General features: G+C 35.4%; 2 protein-coding genes across 2 annotated transcripts; both read right to left on the bottom strand.

The window, feature by feature from the left end:
* Positions 1-1,299: 1,299 nt before the first annotated feature.
* On the bottom strand, positions 1,300-8,989 carry LOC113776020 (organic cation/carnitine transporter 7-like). Its single transcript, XM_027321085.1, has 6 exons — positions 8,819-8,989; positions 8,198-8,466; positions 4,139-4,376; positions 2,976-3,489; positions 2,594-2,796; positions 1,300-1,926 (listed from the first exon to the last, which is right to left on the bottom strand). The coding sequence occupies exons 2-6, from the start codon at positions 8,464-8,466 to the stop codon at positions 1,663-1,665; spliced, it is 1,488 nt and encodes a 495-aa protein (XP_027176886.1). The 5' UTR covers positions 8,819-8,989; the 3' UTR covers positions 1,300-1,662.
* A 7,896-nt stretch (positions 8,990-16,885) lies between these two features.
* Positions 16,886-21,612, bottom strand: LOC113775280 (organic cation/carnitine transporter 7-like). Its single transcript, XM_027320092.1, has 6 exons — positions 21,377-21,612; positions 20,999-21,279; positions 19,305-19,542; positions 18,352-18,865; positions 18,003-18,208; positions 16,886-17,266 (listed from the first exon to the last, which is right to left on the bottom strand). The coding sequence occupies exons 1-6, from the start codon at positions 21,389-21,391 to the stop codon at positions 17,030-17,032; spliced, it is 1,491 nt and encodes a 496-aa protein (XP_027175893.1). The 5' UTR covers positions 21,392-21,612; the 3' UTR covers positions 16,886-17,029.
* Between the last annotated feature and the right edge of the window lie 1,900 nt (positions 21,613-23,512).

The following is a 23,512-nucleotide window of genomic DNA, read 5'->3' as shown; positions in this document are numbered from 1 at the left end:
ACATACACAATGGCATGATTTAAACTTCCAAAGACTGTGTAAAGACATATGCAGGATCGTGGCAAACTTCTGGTGGGGAAAGAAGGAGAATACTAGAAAATGAACTGAGTCAGCTGGACTAAAATGACCCAAGTAAAAGAATGAGGGGGGTTGGGTTTTAGGGACTTGGAATGTTTCAATAAAGCTCTACTAGCAAAGCAATTCTAGAGTATCAAAACTCATCCAATCTGCTGGTCAGTAAATTTTTAAAATCCAAGTATATAGGAGGAGGGCAAGACTGGAACAGAGAGCCCAAAGTCTATTTCTTGGGTATGGAAAAGCATACAGGGGGGAAAGAATGAGACATAGGGGAAAGGAATGAGACATAGGGTGGGGGATGGCAAAACTATACAGGTGTGAAAAGACAAGTGGATCCCAAGCTATGAGAAGGGAAAGGTCAAATCAGTAAGGAAGGAGAAATGTAGCATAGAGAGGGTGGAAGAATTAATCACAGAAGGGGAGTGGAACTTGAGGAAGCTAAACAAATGGTTTGAGTAGGAAGATGTTAGACAAATTCTAGCCATTCCACTAAGCTTGACCGGTGGAGAGGATAAAATGTACTAACAGTACACAAAATCTGGACAATTCACTGTCAATTCACAAAATCTGGACAAATCGTCAAAAGAAATGCAGAAGGGTGGACTGGGAGGGATACCTAGAAACTGGAAGGGAAAGATACAACAGGCATGGGAAAAATCTGTAGAAAAGTCCAGTGAACCACTGGTGGAAGAACCTGCAGCCATCAGAATGGGAATGATGATGGCACAGGAAGCTCGATGGAAAGCAGTGGAATTCCAATCAAACTGCAGAGCCATAGTAGACATGATTAGAGAAGAGAAAGTCGAGGAATTCAGAGTTGCAGCCTTACTAGAGGACATCCAAAAAATGAAAGGCTTGTTTGATCAATGTACTTTTACTTTTGTTAATAGACTAGAAAATAGTTGTGCACACAATCTAGCAAAATATGCCGTTAAGCTTGTTAGAGATGTAAATTGGGAAGAAAATGATTCATGTGGCTCAATGAGAGTGCACAAAAGGACCTGTCGGGTAGTAACCCTTTTGTAGCTGATCTTGTAATATCACGTTAGCAAATGACATATAAACTAACTTTTGACAAAAAAAAAAAAAAAAAATTAACCCAATATTCATATGGAGGTCACAAAGTAGATTTTTAAAATGTAGTACAATATTCACCAAAATTTACATTATAAAGAGGACGGACTCAACTAAGCCACTGGGGACTTGGACAGGATTGAAACATCAATTGCACTCACTGAATTTAATGGATAAGGAGCATGAACAGTTGTCAGTAACCATCGTCCAAAAAGGTTTTTGGCCGTCAACAAGATAAAAATTCAAAATATAAGGACCAAAAAACACCACAAATTCTAATTCAACTAACATGTAGAAGCCCCTATAAGTTGTAATTGAGTAGTATATAATTTATATTACAAAGATGTACAAGCATTTGGCAATGAATTATAACCTGTTGAAGAACTCTTATACCATTCACAAATAGTTATACTGACAACTGTTCCTATCCCACTCCTAGATTCAACGAGCTAGGAACTTGGTATGCAACTGGTGCATATACTGATCTTTCCGCTACTCTTGACGTCGTTGCTAGTCATGGCATGGTGATGGTAAAAGCTGCTCCTCTTTAGATAGTGGAACAGTGTCACTTAATCCTCTTCCACTGATCTCAAAAGGTAGAAGAGCCACAGAAAATCCCATCAAAACTATGACAGCTTCAAACAGAACTATTGCTACAGCTTGATGGCAGTCCCTTACTAAACCAACGGCTACAAGAGGAGATATTATACCACCAATTCTTCCTATAGATGTTGCACTTCCAACACCAGTTGTCCTCACTGAAGTAGGGAAAACCTGTAAAATGTCAATACATGTATTAGACTCAAGCCATTGAGATTCTTTCAACCTTGAGGTTTCACAAAGTATAAGCGATATATGAACCTCTTGCATGAGATATCTGTAAGCCATGCTTTTCAGGAAAAATTGAATTAAGCTGGCAATTGCAAATCATTTAAAGTTCCTTTAGCTTTTTAGAGAGGCCTAGACATTATTCTTGATTCTTTCATTCACTGATTTAGATAATTCAGTTCCATTGAAGGAAACAGGAAACTGGTGACATACTCATCAGTACTGGCAAACTCCTTAATCACCAAAGATTGAGCAGATGTAGGATGACCTTAAGCGAAATGCTTAATTAACTAGGATTTTGTAATTCAAATGTTTACTACTCCCTCCAGTCCCTTTTCTATTGGTCAAAATTCCTTATTTCGTTGTCCCTAGCTAACAACTTCCGAACAATTTACGACTAGATACCATCAAAATAGCCTGTGTTTTTGTTTATTTCCAAGATAATTCAAATACTAAGCTTGTACTTCTTATATTTAGTTTTACTAAACCAATACAAGTCTATAAACTTGCAGCTATCAAAAGTTTGGCATAAAAAGTTCTGGAATCATTAATAATCTGCTGCATCTGGATAGTTAAAAACTAGATATCCACAGAAAAAAATTCCCAAATCTACCTCGCTTGCATAAACAGTAGTGACACTGAAGGTTGCTGAAATGAACATGCGAGCACCAAATAATAGAGTTGTGGACACAATCTCATTGTGATGCATAATGAGTGGTAGAAGCAGAATAAAACTCAATATGCACGTAATCTCCATGGTGAGCTTCCGCCCTAATTTATCCACAATAAATGCAGGTATAACAACTGCAGGGAGATCTGTATAAAGGCAAAACTTCATCATAATGCAAGACATAATTATATGAATATGACAATGTAAAAATTCAAGGGAGTAATTACAGGAAAGTGTAGTTATATCTTTCCTATTGGTAATGATGAAAAGTTTTCAACATTTAAAAAGAAGCAAATGTCTTCTGCAAATATATTGAAACCTTTACCTGCCAAAGAATTGATAAAAGAATCTCTGTAGGGGTTATTATTCTTGGCATTCTTCAAAAACTTAGTGGTTGAACTACAATTACTTCCACTATTGCTCACTTCAGTGGTCAACAATATGACTCCTAGGACAGAGAATGTATTTGCGAAGTACAAAAACCATACCAGAAGAGTTGTCCTTACCAGTTCTGGTGAAAATAGTGCAAACAGTGATGATAGGCAAGTTTGTGAGCTATGCTTCTTTTCTCTATCTGATGAGATAAGAGAAGTATCTAACAATGGTGATTGTTCTTGATCTATGTTCATCTTTCGACCTAAGACAAGAATTCCTGGGGGAAGTGTTGCATTGTTAATTATTGAAATTGTCTCCAATAGCATATGGGCCTCTTCCATCTTGCCTTTCACACACAGGTGTCTTGGTGACTCAGGTGCGAGTCCAGAAAGCAGAAGCACAATCCAGGATGGTAGACAAGATAAAGCTATTAGCCATCTCCAACTCAATGTCGGCATGACAATCTGTAAGCAAGGGAGAGAATTTGGATGGTTACTATGTTAATGCAGAATAGTCCTCCATACTCATTATTGGGACATAGGCCATACATGCTGATTGAGGGTCATAATCAAAACCATTCAAAATGTCAGTGTCCAAGATTATTAGAAATTCAAGCAAAAGGACAATGTTAAAAAACTAGAACAGAGTTCATCTACATGGGAACATGGATAATTTTGAATAGAATAGTATTTACAAGTGACAATTACTAAGGTTCATTTAATTGAGTGTTCTGTCTGTAATGAAGTTGGATTATATTCAACAAGAAAACAAAGTGTGGCGTGAAATTCGGGGCCACTGTCCAATGCACATGATGCGTGCATTCTTGATTCATATATATGAATAATTTCACTTAGCTCATGCATGCAAATCTCGAAATTGTGAATTAAAAAAATGAAAACTATAAAACCTGGATAAAGAATTATCTGCAGTTAGTCTACACAAAGCTGAAAAAATAAAAAGGAGGCACATCCGACATTCCTGATCACAATGTGGAGATGACAACTATTTTGCATCATTAATCACCCTTAAATGTTAATAAATTTAGTACAAGAATAATAAGAAGACAATGCAATAGAACACCAAGCTCCTTTTGGTGAAAAATTTCATACATACCCATGAAAGTGAAGCCTCAATTACCGTTCCAAGTGACCAGAAAATTGACAGTAGAAACGCCCAAGCACCTCTATTTGGAGTAGGAATAAACTCTAAAAACCATGATGCAAATACATGGTTACCTCCTACACCAAAACCAACCAAACTACGAAAAACCAACAGCAGTATATAGTTTGGGGAGAAAGCACAACAAATTCCAGCTATAGACAGTACTGTTACTGCACCAATAAATCCTCTTCTGTAAATAACGAAGAGATGAAATAAATGCAACAATAATGAAAAAAAAAAACAACAAAGAATTGACAAAGGAAATAAAAGCAATGCTGAGCCATGAAAGTAAAGCATACAGAACTAGAACATACAGTATTTGATGAATGCTGGATAAGAATGTGTAAAAAATGGATTTTTAAATGAAGCAAAAAAGCATTTCGCTCTAAAGATAAGTAAGCTTCGAGATGAACAAGTTAATACATATCCTGGATGGAAGAAGAATCGAACACAAGGTTAGTTACAGAAGAACCGTGGTTGTGAGGCTGATCTTGTTTCAATTTATCCAAACCATAGGAAGTTTCTTACAGGTTCTTATCACCATGTAATGATGCAAAATGTTGGAAAGGCTTTTGTGTGTCTTTATATGGTCATCTGCTGCAACTGGCATGCTTCTGATATCCCTTCAGTTTCTAGAAAGTCCACGGTTCCTTTACAATACTTCGTGTGATCCTATGCTCACACCCATATATAGTGCTACAAATGACTTCTGTTTACTGTAGTGCATTTTTAGACTTATTTCCAAAAAAAAGAAAAAGAAAACCTTAAACTTTAATGGGCAAATTACATTTTAGCCCCCTGTAGTTTTCGAAAAAACCACATAACCCCCCCATCGTTCAAAAAGCTATACACAAACCCCCTGTGGTTTGGGTTGAACTGGCAAATAGACGGAAAGCACCCACCGTAACGATTCGTGGGCAAAACGCGCCTGTTCTTCTGGTAGCAGTAGGAAACATACCCATATTACCCCTGACCAATTTGACGTACCCAATAAAGCCTAGATGGGTGCTCCTCATCTCTTTCCATCTTCCGAAATACTTTGTTGCTGACTTTGCACTGAAAGTTGGTGAAGGAACCCAAGATAGAGAACGAAAGAAAAATAAGAAGAAATGCCGTGAAGATAGAAGCTGAACAAACCTGCAATTTTCGTTCAACTGGTGAGGCAGTGATGATAAGGTTTTATAAATGACTATTTTATAAATGACTGTTAAGGTTTTATAAATGACTGTTTTAGTTCTTGGATTGCACCTTACCTCCAAAATTTGGGAATTTACCCAAATTTTCCATTTTCTAATATTCCTACAAATATGCAAAATTATGCATATCCCTCAAATCTACCCAATATTAATGTTTTGTTAAACTCTAAATAACAAAAATATGAAATATATTATTTAAATATATTTTAGTTACACACAAGTTGGACGGGCAACTAGTGTGTCAGAGAGTTGCCATAATCTCCTTAAACCCGCATGCGGGTTTAAAGAGTATTCGGATATTCTCATATGCACCTATGCAAATCGAACCAACCGGATATCTTATCCGTATCCCATTTTTTAAAATAAAAATCTTATAAATTTGAAAAATAAAATCAAATTTAGATGTATTAGGGTTTTAAAAATATTATATAAGTGATAAAAATTTTATAAATTGTAAAAATAAAATCAAATTTAAATAATTAAATGTTATATTTGCATAAGAAATAATACAATAATCATAATAATGATAATACAATAATATTGGTGTAATAAAACTGCCATTAATTTAAATATTTACTTATAATGCCCAAAGAGCCTAATTACCAATTTTTTCTTCTCGCGCTCAAATATAACATTAACCCGCATGCGAGCTAACCTTGAAATAGAAAAAACACAGAATCCCGCTTGCGGGTTTCAACGTTATTATGCAGGCGGGATTTTCTTTACTCCCGAATGCAATTTTCTTTACCCTAATCTTAATGCATAAATTCAATTCTAGTCGATAAAATATTCTATGCTTAAATATGATAATACAGATTGTCCCAAAGCAGCAAAATTTTAAATTAATCAACGCTTAAGCAAAATAATCACTGATTTATTAACTTTCCAATGCCCGATAGTTTCTGTTCAAAAACTATGCAAGTGCATCTTATATGCTAAAATGATGTCAAAAAACTTACCAGATGCAACAACAGCTTTCGTGATGCTCTTTCACAGCTACTTTTTGGTCTTCAATGGTAGATCTTTGTGGGTTAAATTTCTCTCCTTCATTCGGTAGTCATGTTTTTCTCTCCTTTTCTCACGACAAAGACAGAACAAGGAAGAATCTGACTCATCTGCTTCCTTTTTGTATTTATATTAGGGTAATTTGGACATTTTGCCCACGAATCGTTACGGTGGGTGCTTTCCGTCTATTTGCCAGTTCAACCCAAACCACAGGGGGTTTATGTATGGCTTTTTGAACGATGGGGGGGTTATGTGGTTTTTGCGAAAACCACAAGGGGCTAAAATGTAATTTGCCCAACTTTAATTGTATTAAGATCCATGGTCTCATTATGTAGTACATGTCCTACTCTAAGATTTGTACTTTAGAGAAGATAAAAGATTTGCTTGATTTTGCCAGAGGTATCATTCTGATTGTTTTGATAAGAAAAAGATCCAGAGATTTGAATCACACTTTTAGCCTGGACAAGAAATAGAAAAAACTCTCACAATGAGACAAGGAAATATTATAATGTCTCAAATTACTGATCAAGTAAAACAGAAACATGAAAACACAAGAGGCATCATAATGCGAAGTCATGAATCCCAATGATATTGAGTAGGAGGTTTCACAATACAATTCAAGTTGGCTACCATGTGAAATAATATATGTTAGGCAAGAAAGAAAGGATTTTACAACTCAGTTGCATACTTGCATCAGAAAAAATGAATGGGACTCTTGGAAACTGATCTAATATGGGGTTGAGGCAATATAACGTAGATTACGGTAGTACATGTAATACAAAAGGTTGATAACTGGGCAATGAGTAGGTTGGCTTGTTTAATTTAGCTTCTAATATAATTAAAATCACGAACATGTAGACTAAATTTCTTGGATCCATCAAACTGTGGTGGAGTTGTTATGCTTGATAGGCAGAAATTAAGTTTGTGTTTTAGTAACATAGAGGTCCTTGTTTGCTCATTAAATTCTTGCTGGGTAAAAGCTCCATTGTTAACAACGTGTAGGTCCATAGGATTACACTTGGACTGCCAGAGACTGGACAGATTATGCTTAGTTGAAAAAAAATGTTGATCATCCCTCAGTTTAAGGAAATAGACCAACCCTTTTGCCTTAGAATCAGCCTCTTAATCCGACCTGGTAATTACTTTGCCTAAGCAATAAGATTTAGAGAAGTTTCACTGATAATTACATTAATTCAACTTCATAATATCTTGCAGCAGGCCCTTTTTCTTTGCGCTTTTTCAGTGCTGAAAAATAGACTCGTAAAGTTTACCTGAAGTCGATAAGCAATACCATTACCTAAAAGTCAATAACACATATGATGGTAGTACTTAATAGCATATCTTCGCTTCTCAAAGGACATGTTTCAGTTTCCAACATCAAATCTAATATTTTCTCAGGTGGATGTTGTCAAAAACTTCTTTTGGTACCTCCGCATTCTAAATTCAAGTAAGAATATGTCCAGATATATTATTTTGTCAAAAACTTCTTTTGGTCCCTACACATTCTTCAAGTAAGAATATGTACAGATTTGCTGAGTGTATGGAGGAGTTTTGCCAATAGCTTCTGTTTTTGCAAGAGTAGCTAACTTACATGAACATCTCAACAACTATGGCATGCCAGTTAGCAACACAAATTTCTGAACAGCACTGAAGTTATAAATAATTAAGGGAAGTATCTCTCCCCATGAACAGATACAACTATGGACCTGCTTAAGCTAAAACTGAGCTGCAACATTTGTTATATTTATATGACATCCCAAAAAACTTGTAACTGGAAACACAAGGTGTCATAAAAAGTACAAAGGATTACCTTCTCCCATAAGCATCTGCTATGGTGCCCCAGAAATAAGCTCCAACGAGAGTCCCAGCCATCACCACGGATGTTAACAAGCTTTCTTCGCTAGGAGAAAGCTTCCACTCAGATTGTACTGCTACTCCAACCACGGAGAGAAGCATCATTTCCATTGCCTCTGAAATCCAACCAAATCCAGCATAAACTAGTACGAGACCCTGGAATTTCCCAAATCCAATTGCAGAAATTGCTTCATCCGGAGTATATGTCGGTCTCTGGTCCCCCATCTAATAAATCAATGAAAATCAGCTATTTGTCAAACTTAGGCAATAAGAAGAAAATCGCATGTTTCACAAATAAGCGATCACTAAGAAGTACTGTTTGAAACTCCACTTTCATCTCACAACTCAAACATTTTTATTATCTAACCATCAAAAAAACGAAGCATGGAATATAGCACTGATGTCTGAGGCCACAAGAAAAAGATAAAGCTTAAGATACAAAATTGGCAACTCATGTTATTATGCCGTGAAAATCCCTGATTAGTGCTCATAATAGAAATCAACCTTATTCACGACAACTAAAAAAAGAAATAAAGAAACCAACCCTTTTCCCAGTTTAGAACAGAAAGGATTATACCTTTATTCAAGCAGAAATATATGAAGAATGAGGAAGAATTTGACAGCCACTCTCTTCAACTCAGAATAGCCTCTTGACAAAAATCTTAAAAGAGGGTACAAGAGACACTGAATCAAACCAGCACAACTTACAAGAACAAGATCCTAAAAACCCAGAAAACGTGGAAATCTTATCCAGCAAAAGCCTTCTTATTGCTTGTGCATATTTTCGATCATAACAGGCGAGGGGTGTAAGAAAGGAAAAATCAGTAATCCATTTGGGCCTGCCAATTATTGAGGCAATGTCACAAGCAATTGGAATACAAAACGAAAGTGTTGATAAAATATTAATAAAACCAGAAAACCAAAAAATCACTACCATTTGCTTTGAGTGTGACAACGTCCATTTTGAACCTAGTGCTAAGTCCTGACAATACTTATAATACTAATCATCGTACAAGATGAAAAGCCACAGTGCATTAAAAGAAATGGATAAAAGACCGTCGCATTTCTTTAACGCAGAAAACAGATATGAAAGCATTTTTATTACCAAGTTGCTAGATTCTTGCATATGCTGATATGCAAGTAACAATGGCCACAACCCGCCAAACATAATTGACCATGATTAACCAACTGATGGAAAATGTTCATGGTTGAGCTAGTTTGTCAAACAACTTGAAAAGGGTAAATCTTTAGTGGAAAAATGTACCTTAAAATAGCAAAATGCTATTTTTTTGTTCCGAATCGACTGGTCGCTGGACATTTTAAAAGTACATTTTCATGCAATGAGATACATATTTCATACATATAAAGCATATTCAGTCCAGGGTGTAAATTATTAAGAGAACAAATAAACAAGTTAGAATTTATGATTAATCATTTATTAATGGTAACAAATACTAACAAAAATAATGAGATCAAAGGAAATAACCAATAGTGATTGAATGAGGACATTACAGCTAATACTTGAGTAGACCTCATTTGTAGCCTCATTTGTAAACTATGTCATATATTCAAGAGTTAAAGGGATTTTCTTAAATTATTATACATTTCCCGCATCATAAGCATAATCATATCTATTACTATGTAAAAAACATGATGAGTCTTTAGTGTGAGTGAAAGCAAAAATTGATCTTAGTTTCTGTGATACTAATATTGCCCTCGACACTAATAAATAAACAAGATTACATTGCATTTTCTTAATGTTTAATAAGAATTATGCTAACAGTGACAAAGAAGCAATCCTTGAATTGTGATGATTTTGGTGAATTAAATCATAAAAAGAACAACCAATTCATTGCATTTCATCAATAATTAATATCAATTATGCGAACAATTACAAGAATGAAAAACATTCCCTTGAGATATAGTGAATTAAATCGAAAAAAGAAGAATAAATTTTATTTATAAATTATAAAAAAAAATGGTGAATCTTAGTGGTTAATAGTGTAACAAAAAATGATATTCGTTTTTGTGATGCCAAAATTACATTTCTAATAAATGGACAAATTGCGTTGCATTTCATCATTAATAAATAATATCAATGAGAAATACAAGTAAGTTTCACCAAATCAAAACATTTTTCTTCAAAGTTATGCTATTTAAATTTAAACAATGGAATTTCAATATATTTATATACTATTAGAATTACAATAGCATTATAGATCATTTTACAACCACTTTAGCAAAAATAATAATAATTATTAAAAAAACTCACTAAAACTAATAAACAATTTATAGAATGACTTAAAGGGGAGCAATAAATTATTCAAAAAATTAAAAATTTAAATTCAAATAGCATAAAAAAAGAACATCTAGATCATCTAAATTTAACCAAAAGACAAAAATATTGATACTGTTACAAAATAAAAGTGCTCTTGGAACAAAGCATGATTTATTGCTTGTACATGTATATTGGTTAGAGCAAACTAAGTTCAGAAAAATATAAAATAATATATATATATTAAATATCACATTTTTTGTCTCAATTACATTTATTCCTTCAAAATAATTGATTTTCTGAAAATTTTAAAGTAAAAAAAAAAAAAAATCTAAAAGCATCATCTTCACGTGCAAAGCACGTGCTCCATTACTAGTAGCTCTAAAAGGGGCTCTGAAAGGAAGAATAAAATCTAGTATTCTAGTTTACCTAAATATTTTCCATAATTACGTTGGAAGGACATCAAAAGATATATTCATGATAATAGTATCTAACTGCAAGAAGGTTGTAGTGTGATGAGAGGAGGGAGAAAATGAAAGCTAGAAGAAAAGAAAAGAAAATGAAGAATTGTAAATTGACCGTGGCATTGGAATGTACATTCGGTTCAAGTGGATGGAAGTCATTATACCATCTTTTTGGTTGGAAAAACTAAAAATAACCAAAAAAAAAAAAAAAAAACTTTTGATAAAAAGCCCAAAAGATGGAGAATACCTTTTCATGTCTGTGCCATTTCTTGATCTTGAGGACACAAATGATGTGGATTATTAGACGGCAGATCGACGTTCAAACGTTAAGGTTAAGGTGATGAGTCAGGATTTCATGTTTTTTTGTCTATAAGATGCTAATGCTGAGAAATGGATCTCCCATAAGGGAAAGGGAATTTCGCCTCAATTGCCAGACCAAGACTCATAATTCAGTGATTAATTCATGGATATCTGCCTTGCTTTTGCATGGAGTTCGAGTTGTTCATATTGCGGTGCAGAAGTACGAGGAGAATACTGGAGGTTTACCAAAGTCAGATTTTCACATGCAGAACACTTGTGGTACTGAAATTGTACAGAGTTGAAGTGAAAGCTCCAAAATTGGCTTCTTTGCCGAGTCTCAAGGTCCTGCGTCTAGAATATGTGAGACTACTTGATGATAATTCAGGAATAGAATCTCTCCAAGGAATGTCCTCTGCTTGAGAAGTTGGTGAAAGATAGTTGCCTGATACCATAGTTCGCCATCACGGGTTGTGGTCGCGTCGCAGTCTCAGTTGTTCCATATCTGTCACAGCATATCGGTTGAATATCGGGTGATACGCACATTATAGCACATAAAAGTTTCCAAAATTTTTGAAAAAATTACTAAAATTAGAAAATACAAAAAAAGACACAATTTAAAAAAATATCCGAATCGACTCCGAGTGGACTCGGATGTATCGGCTGATATCATATATCACGGATTCGAATCGGCCAATATCGGCCGAGTCAGAGCGAGTCGTTGCGAATATGGTAATATCTGCAATTCGGGAATCGGTATCGTACTGGTCTCCTCCGTTCTGATTACGACTCGGCCAATACGTATTGGTATCAGCTGATATTGCGAACCATGCCTGATACGTGACATGCAAGTCCAAGGGCATTAGCGATCCCTACACCAGTTGCCCTTGCAGAAGTAGTATATAGCTGCACAGAAGACATCTTAGAGGTCATTCAAGACAGTTTTGTGCAAGCACTGGACTAGAATCATTTCTGTATTTCTAAGGAGCAAAACAGGTGCATATTAAATTAAATGGCTTCTGCAAATATTTGCAGCTGGGAAATGACAGAAATTGTATGTATCATGTTCACCAACCGGGATGTTTGAATACAACTGAAATCTAGAGAAGCATGGATTACCTCTGGACAGTAAATTCCAACAACCGTGAAGGTCCCAATAAAGCCATGTTTCATTTGTGGCAAACTTGGATGAGATCTTGAGTGGCGATACGTCCAGCTTGAGAAAATGTACAAAGCCATGTTTCATTTGTGTCAAACTTAGATGAGATCAATGGTAGCAGGAATGGCGCCTGTATTTCCTATGGGCAAAATTTGTAGGATATTGAGCAATAAAACCGGTGTATTCTGCCAACAAAGCATATAAACTAAAGAAGGAACAACTAAGATACAAATGTTAGCTATAGACATGTGAAATAAGTGACCTAAAGTTTGTAACTTGGTGAATGACTGATGTTGAGTTCTATGTGCAAAACTCCTTGTGCACTTGCAATCTAATTGTGTTTCTTGACTTAGAGATAAGAAAAATCGCAACCAAGATTTTGTAAATTGTAGGCACTGTAGATAGAATAGAAGTAGGTTGGTTAGGTTCTAAAGTTGCATATAAGTAACAAAAAAGGAGAGCATGATGAAGAAATCAGGAAAAGAGAAAAAGAGCTAAAACTCTTAACAAGGCGTCGGATGAGAACTGTAAACTTTTCCATTTAGAATCAGTCTGTAATGGTTTCTGGATTGCAGCTCTTCATACATGAAGTTAACAAATCTATCTCTGCAGTAAAGATTTTTGAAACATTTCGCTGCCAAAGATATACTGAAATAATTGCACATATTCAATTAGTAGAATCATTTCTTGCAACTTCCATAGATGAACTCAGTTTAATATGGAGACCACAAACAAGGAAAAAACTTGCCTTCTTCCATAATTATCTGAGATAATGCCCCAAGCATAAGCTCCAATTAGCATCCCAACAAAAACCACAATGGTTATTAGGCTCTCTTGGATGGAAGAAATTAAGCAGCCAGTCAGCTTTAACTGATGGTCCTATAAAAAAAGAGAATAATCACCTCCATTGCCTCTGATACTGACCCCAAGTCCGGCATAAAGAAGCACAAGGGCTTGGAACCTTCCAAATCCCACCAGAGTTAGCGCTTCATCAAATGTGTACGCATGATCAGTATTATCTGCCATCCCCTAAGCTATACTAAGACAAACAGTCAGATTTGAAAGGTACCATAATTTCGTTATCCTTAAAGAGGATGACTGTAGAGCATTTACCATCATTTTTCATGATGGCATATGCTCATAGACAATCAGTTGAGGGTGGAGGCCAGAGAAATGCAGATGGAACAGGATATGGACATTCTTTTTACTCTTTTGTTTTATCGATATTTAACATATTTGGTTTTACCATCTATCAATCTTGTTAATCATTACATGAATCAGTCACATCTTACTGTCACAAGACCATACAAATAATACATTTAAGGGATCATTATTGTCATTTGTGCATATATATATACACATATCACTTTTTGTCATAGCTATTAAAGTTGAGCATTTAGTGCTAGCTGCAGATACATAACAGAGGAGTGTTGTTCCTATGCAACAAGATATCAAATTCCCCAGTAAAAAAAAACCCTTAGACGACTGAAACCATCAAGTGATGATTAGGCCAGCTAAGTATTTGCAGCATGAACTACCCCTAAAGGCCCGTGCTTTATGCTGAGCTCTATATTCCTCGCTGTTGCACCGGAATCATTGCTAGCAGGTGCAGTTTTGTACTTTGTCTGAGGAGTTGTAATCAATCGAACTGAAACAAAAAAAGGAACTTCCTTTTTTATCTTGTACAAAATCCAAAGTCAAGACTTGCATGCTCGATTTCTCATATAAACAAAAGAAACAATTGATGGCAAGAGAGTATCATGCATCCTTGAAGTGTTGCATTAATGTCCAATATTTCTGTTAATTGATGATGACATCTATAAGGTGTAACTGCTACAGGCCCTCAAAGGGACTACATTCGAATCAACTTTCTATGTTACATAATCCAAGGAATGTTTACATATTTATCATGTTCGTGAAACCTTGAGCTAAAAGGTAAAGCTGTTAGCATAAGAACTAAATATATAGAAAGAAGAAAACTGAAGATCAAATGATTATATCCAAATCCTGACCAAATAAATTGAACTCATTCATCAAATCCCAACTCGATCATCTTTTACAAACTTGGACTGCAGAAGAAATCAAAGTCCAAAAAAAAAAAAGGAGAAAGCAAACTATCCTTGTCCCATTGTGCATTAGAAAGGAAAGCACCTCCAAGAAACTACAGCAACTATCCAGTTAGCCTTCAGCCTTCTCAGAACTACACCAACCAAAAAACTCAGTGCCTCCTGACTAGGATTATAAGCATATTACGTGCATAACATTGATCCAGCATTTCTCCCATCTGGACTCTCTACTCATTGAGGTGGTCTTACCAATAATGAGAAGGAGATGTGCCAATAACTTTGACATACAAGAAATACATTTTCATACAACTTGTGATTTTTTATAAGGCCATCCATCTGGTTTTAACACTGAAAGTATTTTAATTCAAGACGTAGCTAAAGAATCATGGCATTTCTTTAATCAAGAACCAGATGGATGGACATATTTTGTTGTCAAGTTGTCGGCTTGTTGGACGCAAACATATGAACATTGCTTGCAGTTTTTATCTTGTACATGTTCAAGTTGGCGCCTGGCAGAGGATGAAAATTGTTAAGTGCCCAACTAACACCGCTAACTATGAAATATACACCTTCAAACTTGTAGCTTTTATACCTTAAAAGGTCGCTAAAGTACATGATGCATTAATCTTAGTGAACCCATCTCATCAAAAAGTGCTTATACTTTTTTTTTTTTTTGGGATAAACTTTGTTTCTTTTTAAGTTTTAACTTTGAAGTGAACTTGAAACTAAAAAATTTTTGCAACTCTAAATACTTTCATGTGCTTTTCAGTTGGCAAATTCACGATCCTTTTTGAACTTCATGCACTTTAGTGTACTTTTTAATCACTCCATCACAAAAGAGAACTACGCATCCTACATTTACCTTCAGCTGTTGGCTTTTTGCCTTTCAGGTGGAAGCACACGGGAGTATGAAAATCAATAGCATCAGTTATAGGGGATGCATAACATCCATTTTGTCATGCCAATGGTGCCTAGCACCTGTTGAACTGCATTTCTGAAAGGAGGATTGAGTTGTACAGTTAACCAGTCCTGGACAATTTCATAGCATCCTCGCATGTTCAAGATTTTAGAGCAAGTTCAAAATCCCACCACCGAAATTACTGTTAAAGTCTAACGTAGCTCCCCAGATGTTATACTCCACTTGTACATGTTTCTCCACGCAATTCCAATCCCTCCTCAGTGTTCCTTAATTTCCAGTGTACGTAGATAAAAGGTTTCTACGAATGTCTTCTGCAGTCTCAAGAAGTGAAGAACTCTTGATTAAAATTGGCACCCGCTGTTCTTACAAAATTGTGGGAATTGAGGTCAGTAAGCATGCATGGAATGCTGCTGCATCAAGGCATCAAAACATTTCATTCAATCTAAAAGTGCTCTATCAGGAGACCTGCTGTGAAGATTTTGCTTGCCACGATAATTTTGACAGTTCGATTTCCGATTTCAAAAGATAGAAAACTCTACAGTTTGCCTTGCATAAGAACTTGAGCATTGTAGTGAGACTGTTACTTCTATCTTCACCCAAATCTCCCTTCTTGACGATAATCAGACAACCAAATTGCTATATTAGAAGAACTCCAAATCATAAGGCAATGAAACACAAAATTGGTGGATCATAAGAGTGCACTACCATACACCATGCCAGCAGCTGCATACACACCACCAACTTACTTTGTTTTTTTTTCCTCCATTTTTTTTTTAAAAAAAAAAATCTCTCTTTTTGGAAAAGCCATTGCTCGTAAGCATTCTTCAGCAGTCAGTTGTAAACTACAAATATTGCTTCTCAGAAAGGGATAGAGATGGAAGCATCACCTTTGTCACCGCATTGTGTTTTGTTGCCTCAACTTGAAGCTAATCCAACTGCTCAGTAGAAAGCTAGGAACCAATAGCATCACAAGAATAATAAAAGCTGTAAAACAATGGCAATACATGTGTGTTACTCTATTTGCCATTCGAGTAGAAACAAGAAAGGACTTCAGCAATTAATAACGAACAAAACTGTTTGGAGAAATGTTGAGCAAGAAAATCTATTATGTTTACCTGCCTCAATTGCTGGTGTTGGATATGGCAAACAAACCTTTCAGAAACATGTATTTTGAAAGCAATAGTTAAAGGGTGGATAGAGCTACAAATCTATGAAACTGGAAAAAACAGCACAGATGCAATATACAGATACCGCCCTTACCAAACTGGGAACGTCTACTTATCACGACTGCCTCCAGCACCAACAATCCAATTCATCAAGAGATAAACTTTCATACGTTTATTGTACAAGGCAAAGATAACACTGACAAGAAACTTTCTACTTATTGCTTTTTTGTTCCTTCGATTATATTGAAACTGGATCAAAGATAAGGAATGGTGAGAAGCCATAGATAACAAGTCAAAGTTACTTTTAACATATGTACTGCATTTTTCATAAATGACTGAAGAAGGGACCTATTTCTTTACAATACACAAAGAATTGCTTAAGCAATAGCTTTAACTAACAATCTAAGCAGCATTAATGTCGTGTCGTGCTGACTGAATTGGTTCAACTAGAATTACATGCAGCAACAGTATCAGTTAGTTTGCGTCCCTTGGTTTCAAATGGGAAAAGCATAACGCAAATCCCTGAAAGAGCTATTACAACGTCAAAGAAAACTAATGCTGGAACTAGATGGCAACCAGTAACCAACTGGACAGCCACAAGAGGACATATCATCCCTCCAATTCTTCCAACAGCACTAGCAACTCCATAGCCGGTTGACCTCACAGCAGTCGGATATATCTACAAGAAAAGGCTAAGGTTCATTAGCTAGAGTTGCATATTTTGACCCTTTTGAGCCAAATTAATCAACTACTCAGGATAAATTCAAAAAACCGCTAAAAAAGGAGTTAGATTAAATGCAATGACTAGTATTGGATGTCAATATCATAACTTTCAGACAGTCAAATTACGCCTTTTGCATGTCACAAGCCCCAAAAGTTTCAGCATCAAACATTTCTCTTCAAGATAGCCGTGTTAACACATATACTGAGGATTTGGAAAAAATAACAAATTCACATTGCCTCAACAGTCGCACAAAAGTTTATTTGTCAAGAACCGATATTCACATAATATGATTGAGCATGAAAATGAAGCTATTATCTTGATGTCTTACATAAAAATAAAAAAGGGGGGGGGGGGGGGGGGACAATCATTTTGATGATTGAAAGACAATGAAATAACGCGCGGTTTTAAATTTTTTTTTTCCCCACAATGGATAACCAAAATATAGGAAAGTTGCCCAAGGGACAAAAGGGCATAAGGCTACAACCGAGATCTTTCGTTCAGAAGTGCAAAATAAAAATGTCATGGTTAGGGTGAAAGTCTTGCAACACTTGAGAATTTTGTGGACTACAATGTGGTAAGAGGCACTGTTCTTTCAAACTTCTGGATCCTCTAAGAATTACAGAATCTCTGTGTGTGCAGTGTGTTAGTGAGATTGAGAGAAAGAGAACAAGATCAGAGTTTAGAGACTTACCTCTGGACAGTATATACCAACTATAGTGAAAGTTCCAATCACAAACATGCGAGCTCCAAATAATAAGCCCGTAGTTAGAAACTCATGCTGAGGCTTAAAAAACAGTGGTAAGAGGAATATGAAACTGAATAAGTACATAAGTGCCATGGATCTTTTGCGACCAAGGAAATCCACAATAATTGCTGACAATATAAGCCCAGGAAGCTCTGGAAAAAGGGAAAACAACAAACTCAACGTAACTAACTTTTGCTTAAAAAGTGGAAAAAGAAGAAAAAAACAGAAGGAAATCTTTTAATACAAGAAAGCACAATCCAACTTAGAAAAAGATAGTACAGCAATGAAAATGAACCTGCAAAGCTAGTGAGAAATACATCTCTGTAAAGGCTAGCATCATCAGAAATTTTTGAATTCAAAGTGGCTGGTCCACATTCACTTTGTCCGCTGCTTATCTCTGATGTCAGCAAAATTATGCCATAATACGCGAAAGAATTCCCAAAATAGACCACCCATAAGAGAAGAGTAGTTTTAACTAATCTTGATGAGAACAGCATTATAACTGATGAGAAGCCTGCTTTGAAAAATGTGACTTCATTACTTCCAGAAGAAAGCAATCCAATACGTTCTTCTGGAGCAAATTCTTCATCCAACTCTGGTCTTCTATCAGAAACAAGCATTCCAGAGGGGAGTTCTGTTTGGTTGAGTATAGCCATTTTTTTCAGAATGTTATACACATCATTCATTTTGCCTCTCATGTATAGGTATCTTGGAGATTCTATCACAAATCCATAAAGAATCAGGGCTGCAAAAGATGGTATTGATGAAAGTGCAAGTAACCATCTCCAACCCAATCTTGGCATAATGATCTACACAAAATCATATAAAAAAATTCTTTAACAAATAAAAACGAAAGAAATTTTTCGGAAGTCCATGTGAGGAAATATAAAACTAGAATATCAACCATATTAAAATTCTTCAAATGAGACTTCTTGGTAAAACTGATAAAGACAAGAATGCCATGAAATCTTTATGCAACTTATAATTACTAGGGTAAAGCACCCAAACTCTCAAGCTCGTCTCATTTAACCAAAAAGAACGTTTTACACATAGATAGCATAATACAAGTCGATGCAAGAGAAGAAAGATTCTATAGTCAAGGAAAGGTAAAGTCCCTTATTGTCAGTTTTTAGACTAAGATGCCCCATTTCAGAAGTTTGACTTCTGTGTAGACTGAGGAATGAAAACTAAAAAGGAAAATATCCCATGTTTGATGAGAATTAGAATATCATGTAGGGAGGAACATACCCATGCCAATGAAGCCTCAAGGATTGTGCCAACTGACCAGAATGTAGAGAAGATAACCATCCAGGTTCCCCTTTTCTGTGCGGGTACAAACTCTAGAAACCAAGTTGAGTACACCGGCCCACCACCAAGGCCAACACCAACGAACACTCTCAAAATAATCAAAGTTATGTAATCAGGTGAGAAAGTACTCAGGAATGCAGATATGGAAGTAACTATTGCTACACTCAGGAGACCCTTCCTGGTGATGGAGAACAAAAGCAGGGAGTGGTTGTCAATGTCAAGCTAAAGACTGAAATATAAGTTGAAGATAAGTCCAAATAGATATTTAACGAACTCCAACAAAATAAGTGTGAAAAACTAAACTGATTTTGAGCAATGTGAAAGCGAAAAGGAAAAGGAACACAATAGTCCAGTACAAATAAGTTGAAGAAGTAAGTTTGAATAAAGGGAAAAAAATTCTGATTCTCAACAAAGCAGGTTCTCTGATCTTTATACTGGGAATTTTCAGATACCAGATGGGATTCTATTACAACTAAGGGGAATTTGTACAGTAAGCAGAAAGTTTCCAGTCCAACAGTTTTTAGAATATGTTCCATCAGGTTTGACCTCAGTTTATGTTAAAGCTGACAATAGTTCAAAACTGTAGTTCATTATTCTAATCTTTCCTGCACATCTTTCAAATTGCTGCAAGTAACTCAAGAGTTTAGATGATCCATGACACTTTGTGTACACTTATTTGCATCAACATTTTTCATCAGCAGACAGGAGGGTTTTCCTCTACACAGGACAGTATAGGAACCAAGCAGACAAACAGAAATTATTTAGATTGACAATAAGCAAGTGACTTTTCCATTAGAATTGCTACTAAATCTGGTATCCTTCTACTCCAGATTAGGAAAACCTTCCTTGTCAAGGATTGCTGATGCTGCTGAGCATACAGGGTCCAAAATTACCAAAAATGGGTTCACATACAGAACTTTCTAGCACTAGCTGTAAAAGTTTTCACCAAAGACAGTTCCTGCGCTGAATATGGCATCGAATAAATCCTTCAGATTAGCTGGAAACCCAAAAAAAACAACCACCAATCTGACTGATGATGAAGAGACTAGTTGTTTAAATTCATAGACAAGAAATCCATAAGCACCATTAGCAAACCAAATCCTTTCACATGTTCTTATCATAGTTGTACAACCTAATCTACGCATTGCCTCGAAAGCCATTGTTATTCAAAAGAACATCGACATGCTTTCTTCCATCGCTCCGACAAGATCCCAAACCAACTTTTCACATTGCCCCCCATTAAGAGTTCAGTCAAGTGGTCTTGCAATACCATTTTGGTATTATCCTCCCTACTGGAAATGAGAATGCAGAAAAGTTTTCAAAATAGAACAAAGGGATTTTTTTTTTTTTAAAATATCAACCCCCAAAAATATACATTTCCAGGCAATCTGATAATGCCCCGGATACAAGCCTTTAAAGCTTCTATTCCCAAAACAGCCTAAAAAATCCCCAGTAATTTCAGACAAAAAGCAGGTTATAGAAACTCTATATATCTGAAAGGTGATTGACTTTTATCCTACTTAATCAGCGGAAATTTCACATAAAAGATGCTTTCAAACCAGCTAATTCAAACTTTTATTTGGAAACAACGACACAATATCTAAGAAGTTCAATAAAGGAACAAGGGAACTTGCCTTCTTCCATAGTTATCTGAAATGATGCCCCAAGAATAAGCACCAACAAGCATGCCAGCAAAAACCACAGTGGTTATTAAGCTCTCTTGAGCAGAAGAAAGTTCCCACTGAGACTTCACAGCTGGTCCCACGAAAGACAGAATCATAACCTCCATGGCCTCAGCAATAGACCCAAGTCCAGCATAACAAAGCACCAAAACTTGAAATCTCCCAAAACCCACAACTGCAAGTGCTTCATCCAGTGTGTACATCTGATCGAGATTCCCATCATTATTTTCCACCTGCCATAAACCAACAACTTTAACAACGAAGAGATACCAACTTTAGCTAATATCTGTCACGAAAAGAAATGGGTTTGTGACAAAACTTGATCTTTACCTCATCATGATCCATATTGGGACTTTATTGCTGATCAGCTAATAAGCAGTTCAGGTTTTTACGCATGGAGGAGACAAGGGGTCCTCCAAATTTCCAGTTGGGAAATATTTTTGACCTGAGATTCAAAGATCTGCGACTTTCTTTAACTATCTCGGATTGGTTGATGATCGGACTTTTGTCTTGACAAAAAAAAAAAAATTTGGTTTGTTGTACCCCTTCAAAGGAAGACGTATACGAGCACAACTTTAGTGCTTCCGAGAGGTGCTGAGATTACATTATTGACAAAGACCATTATTGATATGGCAACAAAAGTAGGCACCTGTCATGTTTTCTGTAGTCACATGTTGGAATCTGACGATGCAATATGCATGTTTCGCGTGGAGAAATGATTGCAGTTTACTACTAGGATTAGTTACTTGCAGTTACTAATATGGATGCCAAATCTGGTAGCTCAGACAAAATTCCCTTAGTCTTAGGCTTTGGCCAAACTGCAAATTGGTCCACCAATGTTGAACAAATTAAAACTAGTTGCCAAAAATTTAGGCCGATGCCAGATTTGGATTGGAACTAAGGAGTTCTATTTTGCATGAATTTGATAATAACATGAATCTTTTGGGTATCATGGAATACAATTTTCAATGTTGCTTCTTTTAATGGAGTTCTAGATTATTCATGTTCTTTTGTTCACAAAGCTTGATACAAAGTTTAGCTAAAGTTTTTTTGTAATTTTCAATGAGTATATTGGATGAGCTTAGGGTGGGTAAAGAAAACAGACTTTGCTCTAATATGCTATTTTGAGAGGGATCATGGATAAAGTTGAAGGGCAAAACTTCAGACATGTTTCTCAACGCTTTATGGTCAAAAATGCAGCAAAAATTGTATATAGATGAAGAGTTGGATTGAGAGATTGTTGACCAAAAATAACAAAAAAGGTTAGAAGATGTTACTGAGCCCTTTACGGTCAAAGTATGTAATGAAAATTGTAGACAAAGAAAGAATTAGACAGAGAGATTGAAAACCAAGACTAACATAAAAGGTTATGATGAGGAACGATGAAGTAAATCATATCCCAAGGAGCCCTAGAGCAGTGACCCTAAGGGGGTCAAAATTTTTCTTAACAAAATTATTTTAATACGCTATATTCAAAATAATTTTCATCTATTTAAATATATAGCATCTAAAAATATCAAATATTAACTTTAATTATAAAGGTATGTGGATTTCATAAATATGTAGCATACTAATAATGAAAATTAAGACAAAAATAACTTTTGATTAAATATCTTATAATATCAAAAAATACCCAAGTTGCACATTATGAGAAAATGCTCCAATATGTCGCCTATACAAAATATATATATATATATATATATAACTATGCAACATAAATATAACTATTTTTTTAACTAAAAAAAGATAAAAGTTATGTTAACATCTTTTCTTAAAAGTAAATTGAGCTCTACATTCTTTTTAGAAGTAATTTATCTATGATTGAATCAGTGCTAAATATTTCAACAACTTTCTTTTCTATATGCACAATTAGGCAATCATTCAAGAAATTATCTTCTATCTTGTTTTCGGAATTGTCTTAATTTTCTTCATATTGAAAATATCCATTCTATAGTTGTAGTTGATACAAGAAGAATGAGAACAAGTCTAATCAATTGGGTTAAGTTGTATATTTGTATATGAACCAATAAAGTAATCGCTTTTGTTTTAGCCCATTTTTAATTATGAATTGGGTCTTTTATTACAATATATCAGATTGGGTCAATTTATGTTTACTTTTTTGAAAGTTAAATAACTAGCACAATAAAAAATAAATAACCTTTTGAAGAAAAAATTAATTCAAAGGTGGCTAATTCATATATATATATATATATATATAAACTCTCATAATATAAACTAAAATTATGAAAATTTAAGGAGGGTCAATTTTGTTTTACACACATATTTACACACTATGAATTAAAAATTTCAAAACTTAGGGGGGCATGACCCCCCTTAGCCCCCTTAGACTCTGTCATTACCCTAGAGAAGGATACTGTCAGGCTGCACAATTCATGTTCTTAAGCATAATAAGGGCTCAATTGAGCATTAGCTAGTTTAGTTAGCTGAGTAGCTAAACGATGTCGC

The sequence above is a fragment of the Coffea eugenioides genome, chromosome 6, assembly GCF_003713205.1.
Source record: "Coffea eugenioides isolate CCC68of chromosome 6, Ceug_1.0, whole genome shotgun sequence".
NCBI classification, from domain to species: Eukaryota; Viridiplantae; Streptophyta; class Magnoliopsida; order Gentianales; family Rubiaceae; genus Coffea; species Coffea eugenioides.
Note: the sequence above shows the minus strand (reverse complement) of the source record. Positions and strands in the feature narration are given on the sequence as shown.

What these genes read in the sequence shown, in the direction of transcription:
- LOC113775280 (XM_027320092.1), bottom strand. An exon ending in TCAGATAACTATGGAAGAAG is followed by an intron (nt 19,543 to 20,998) that starts GCAAGTTCCCTT and finishes CTCCATCACCAG; the next exon opens with GAAGGGTCTCCTGAGTGTAG. An exon ending in ATTTCTCACTAGCTTTGCAG is followed by an intron (nt 18,209 to 18,351) that starts GTTCATTTTCAT and finishes CCCTTTTTCCAG; the next exon opens with AGCTTCCTGGGCTTATATTG.
- LOC113776020 (XM_027321085.1), bottom strand. Translation starts at nt 8,466, where the DNA reads ATGGGGGACCAGAGACCGACATATACTCCGGATGAAGCAATTTCTGCA. An exon ending in TTGAGGCTTCACTTTCATGG is followed by an intron (nt 3,490 to 4,138) that starts GTATGTATGAAA and finishes CCTTGCTTACAG; the next exon opens with ATTGTCATGCCGACATTGAG. An exon ending in CTACTGTTTATGCAAGCGAG is followed by an intron (nt 1,927 to 2,593) that starts GTAGATTTGGGA and finishes GACATTTTACAG; the next exon opens with GTTTTCCCTACTTCAGTGAG.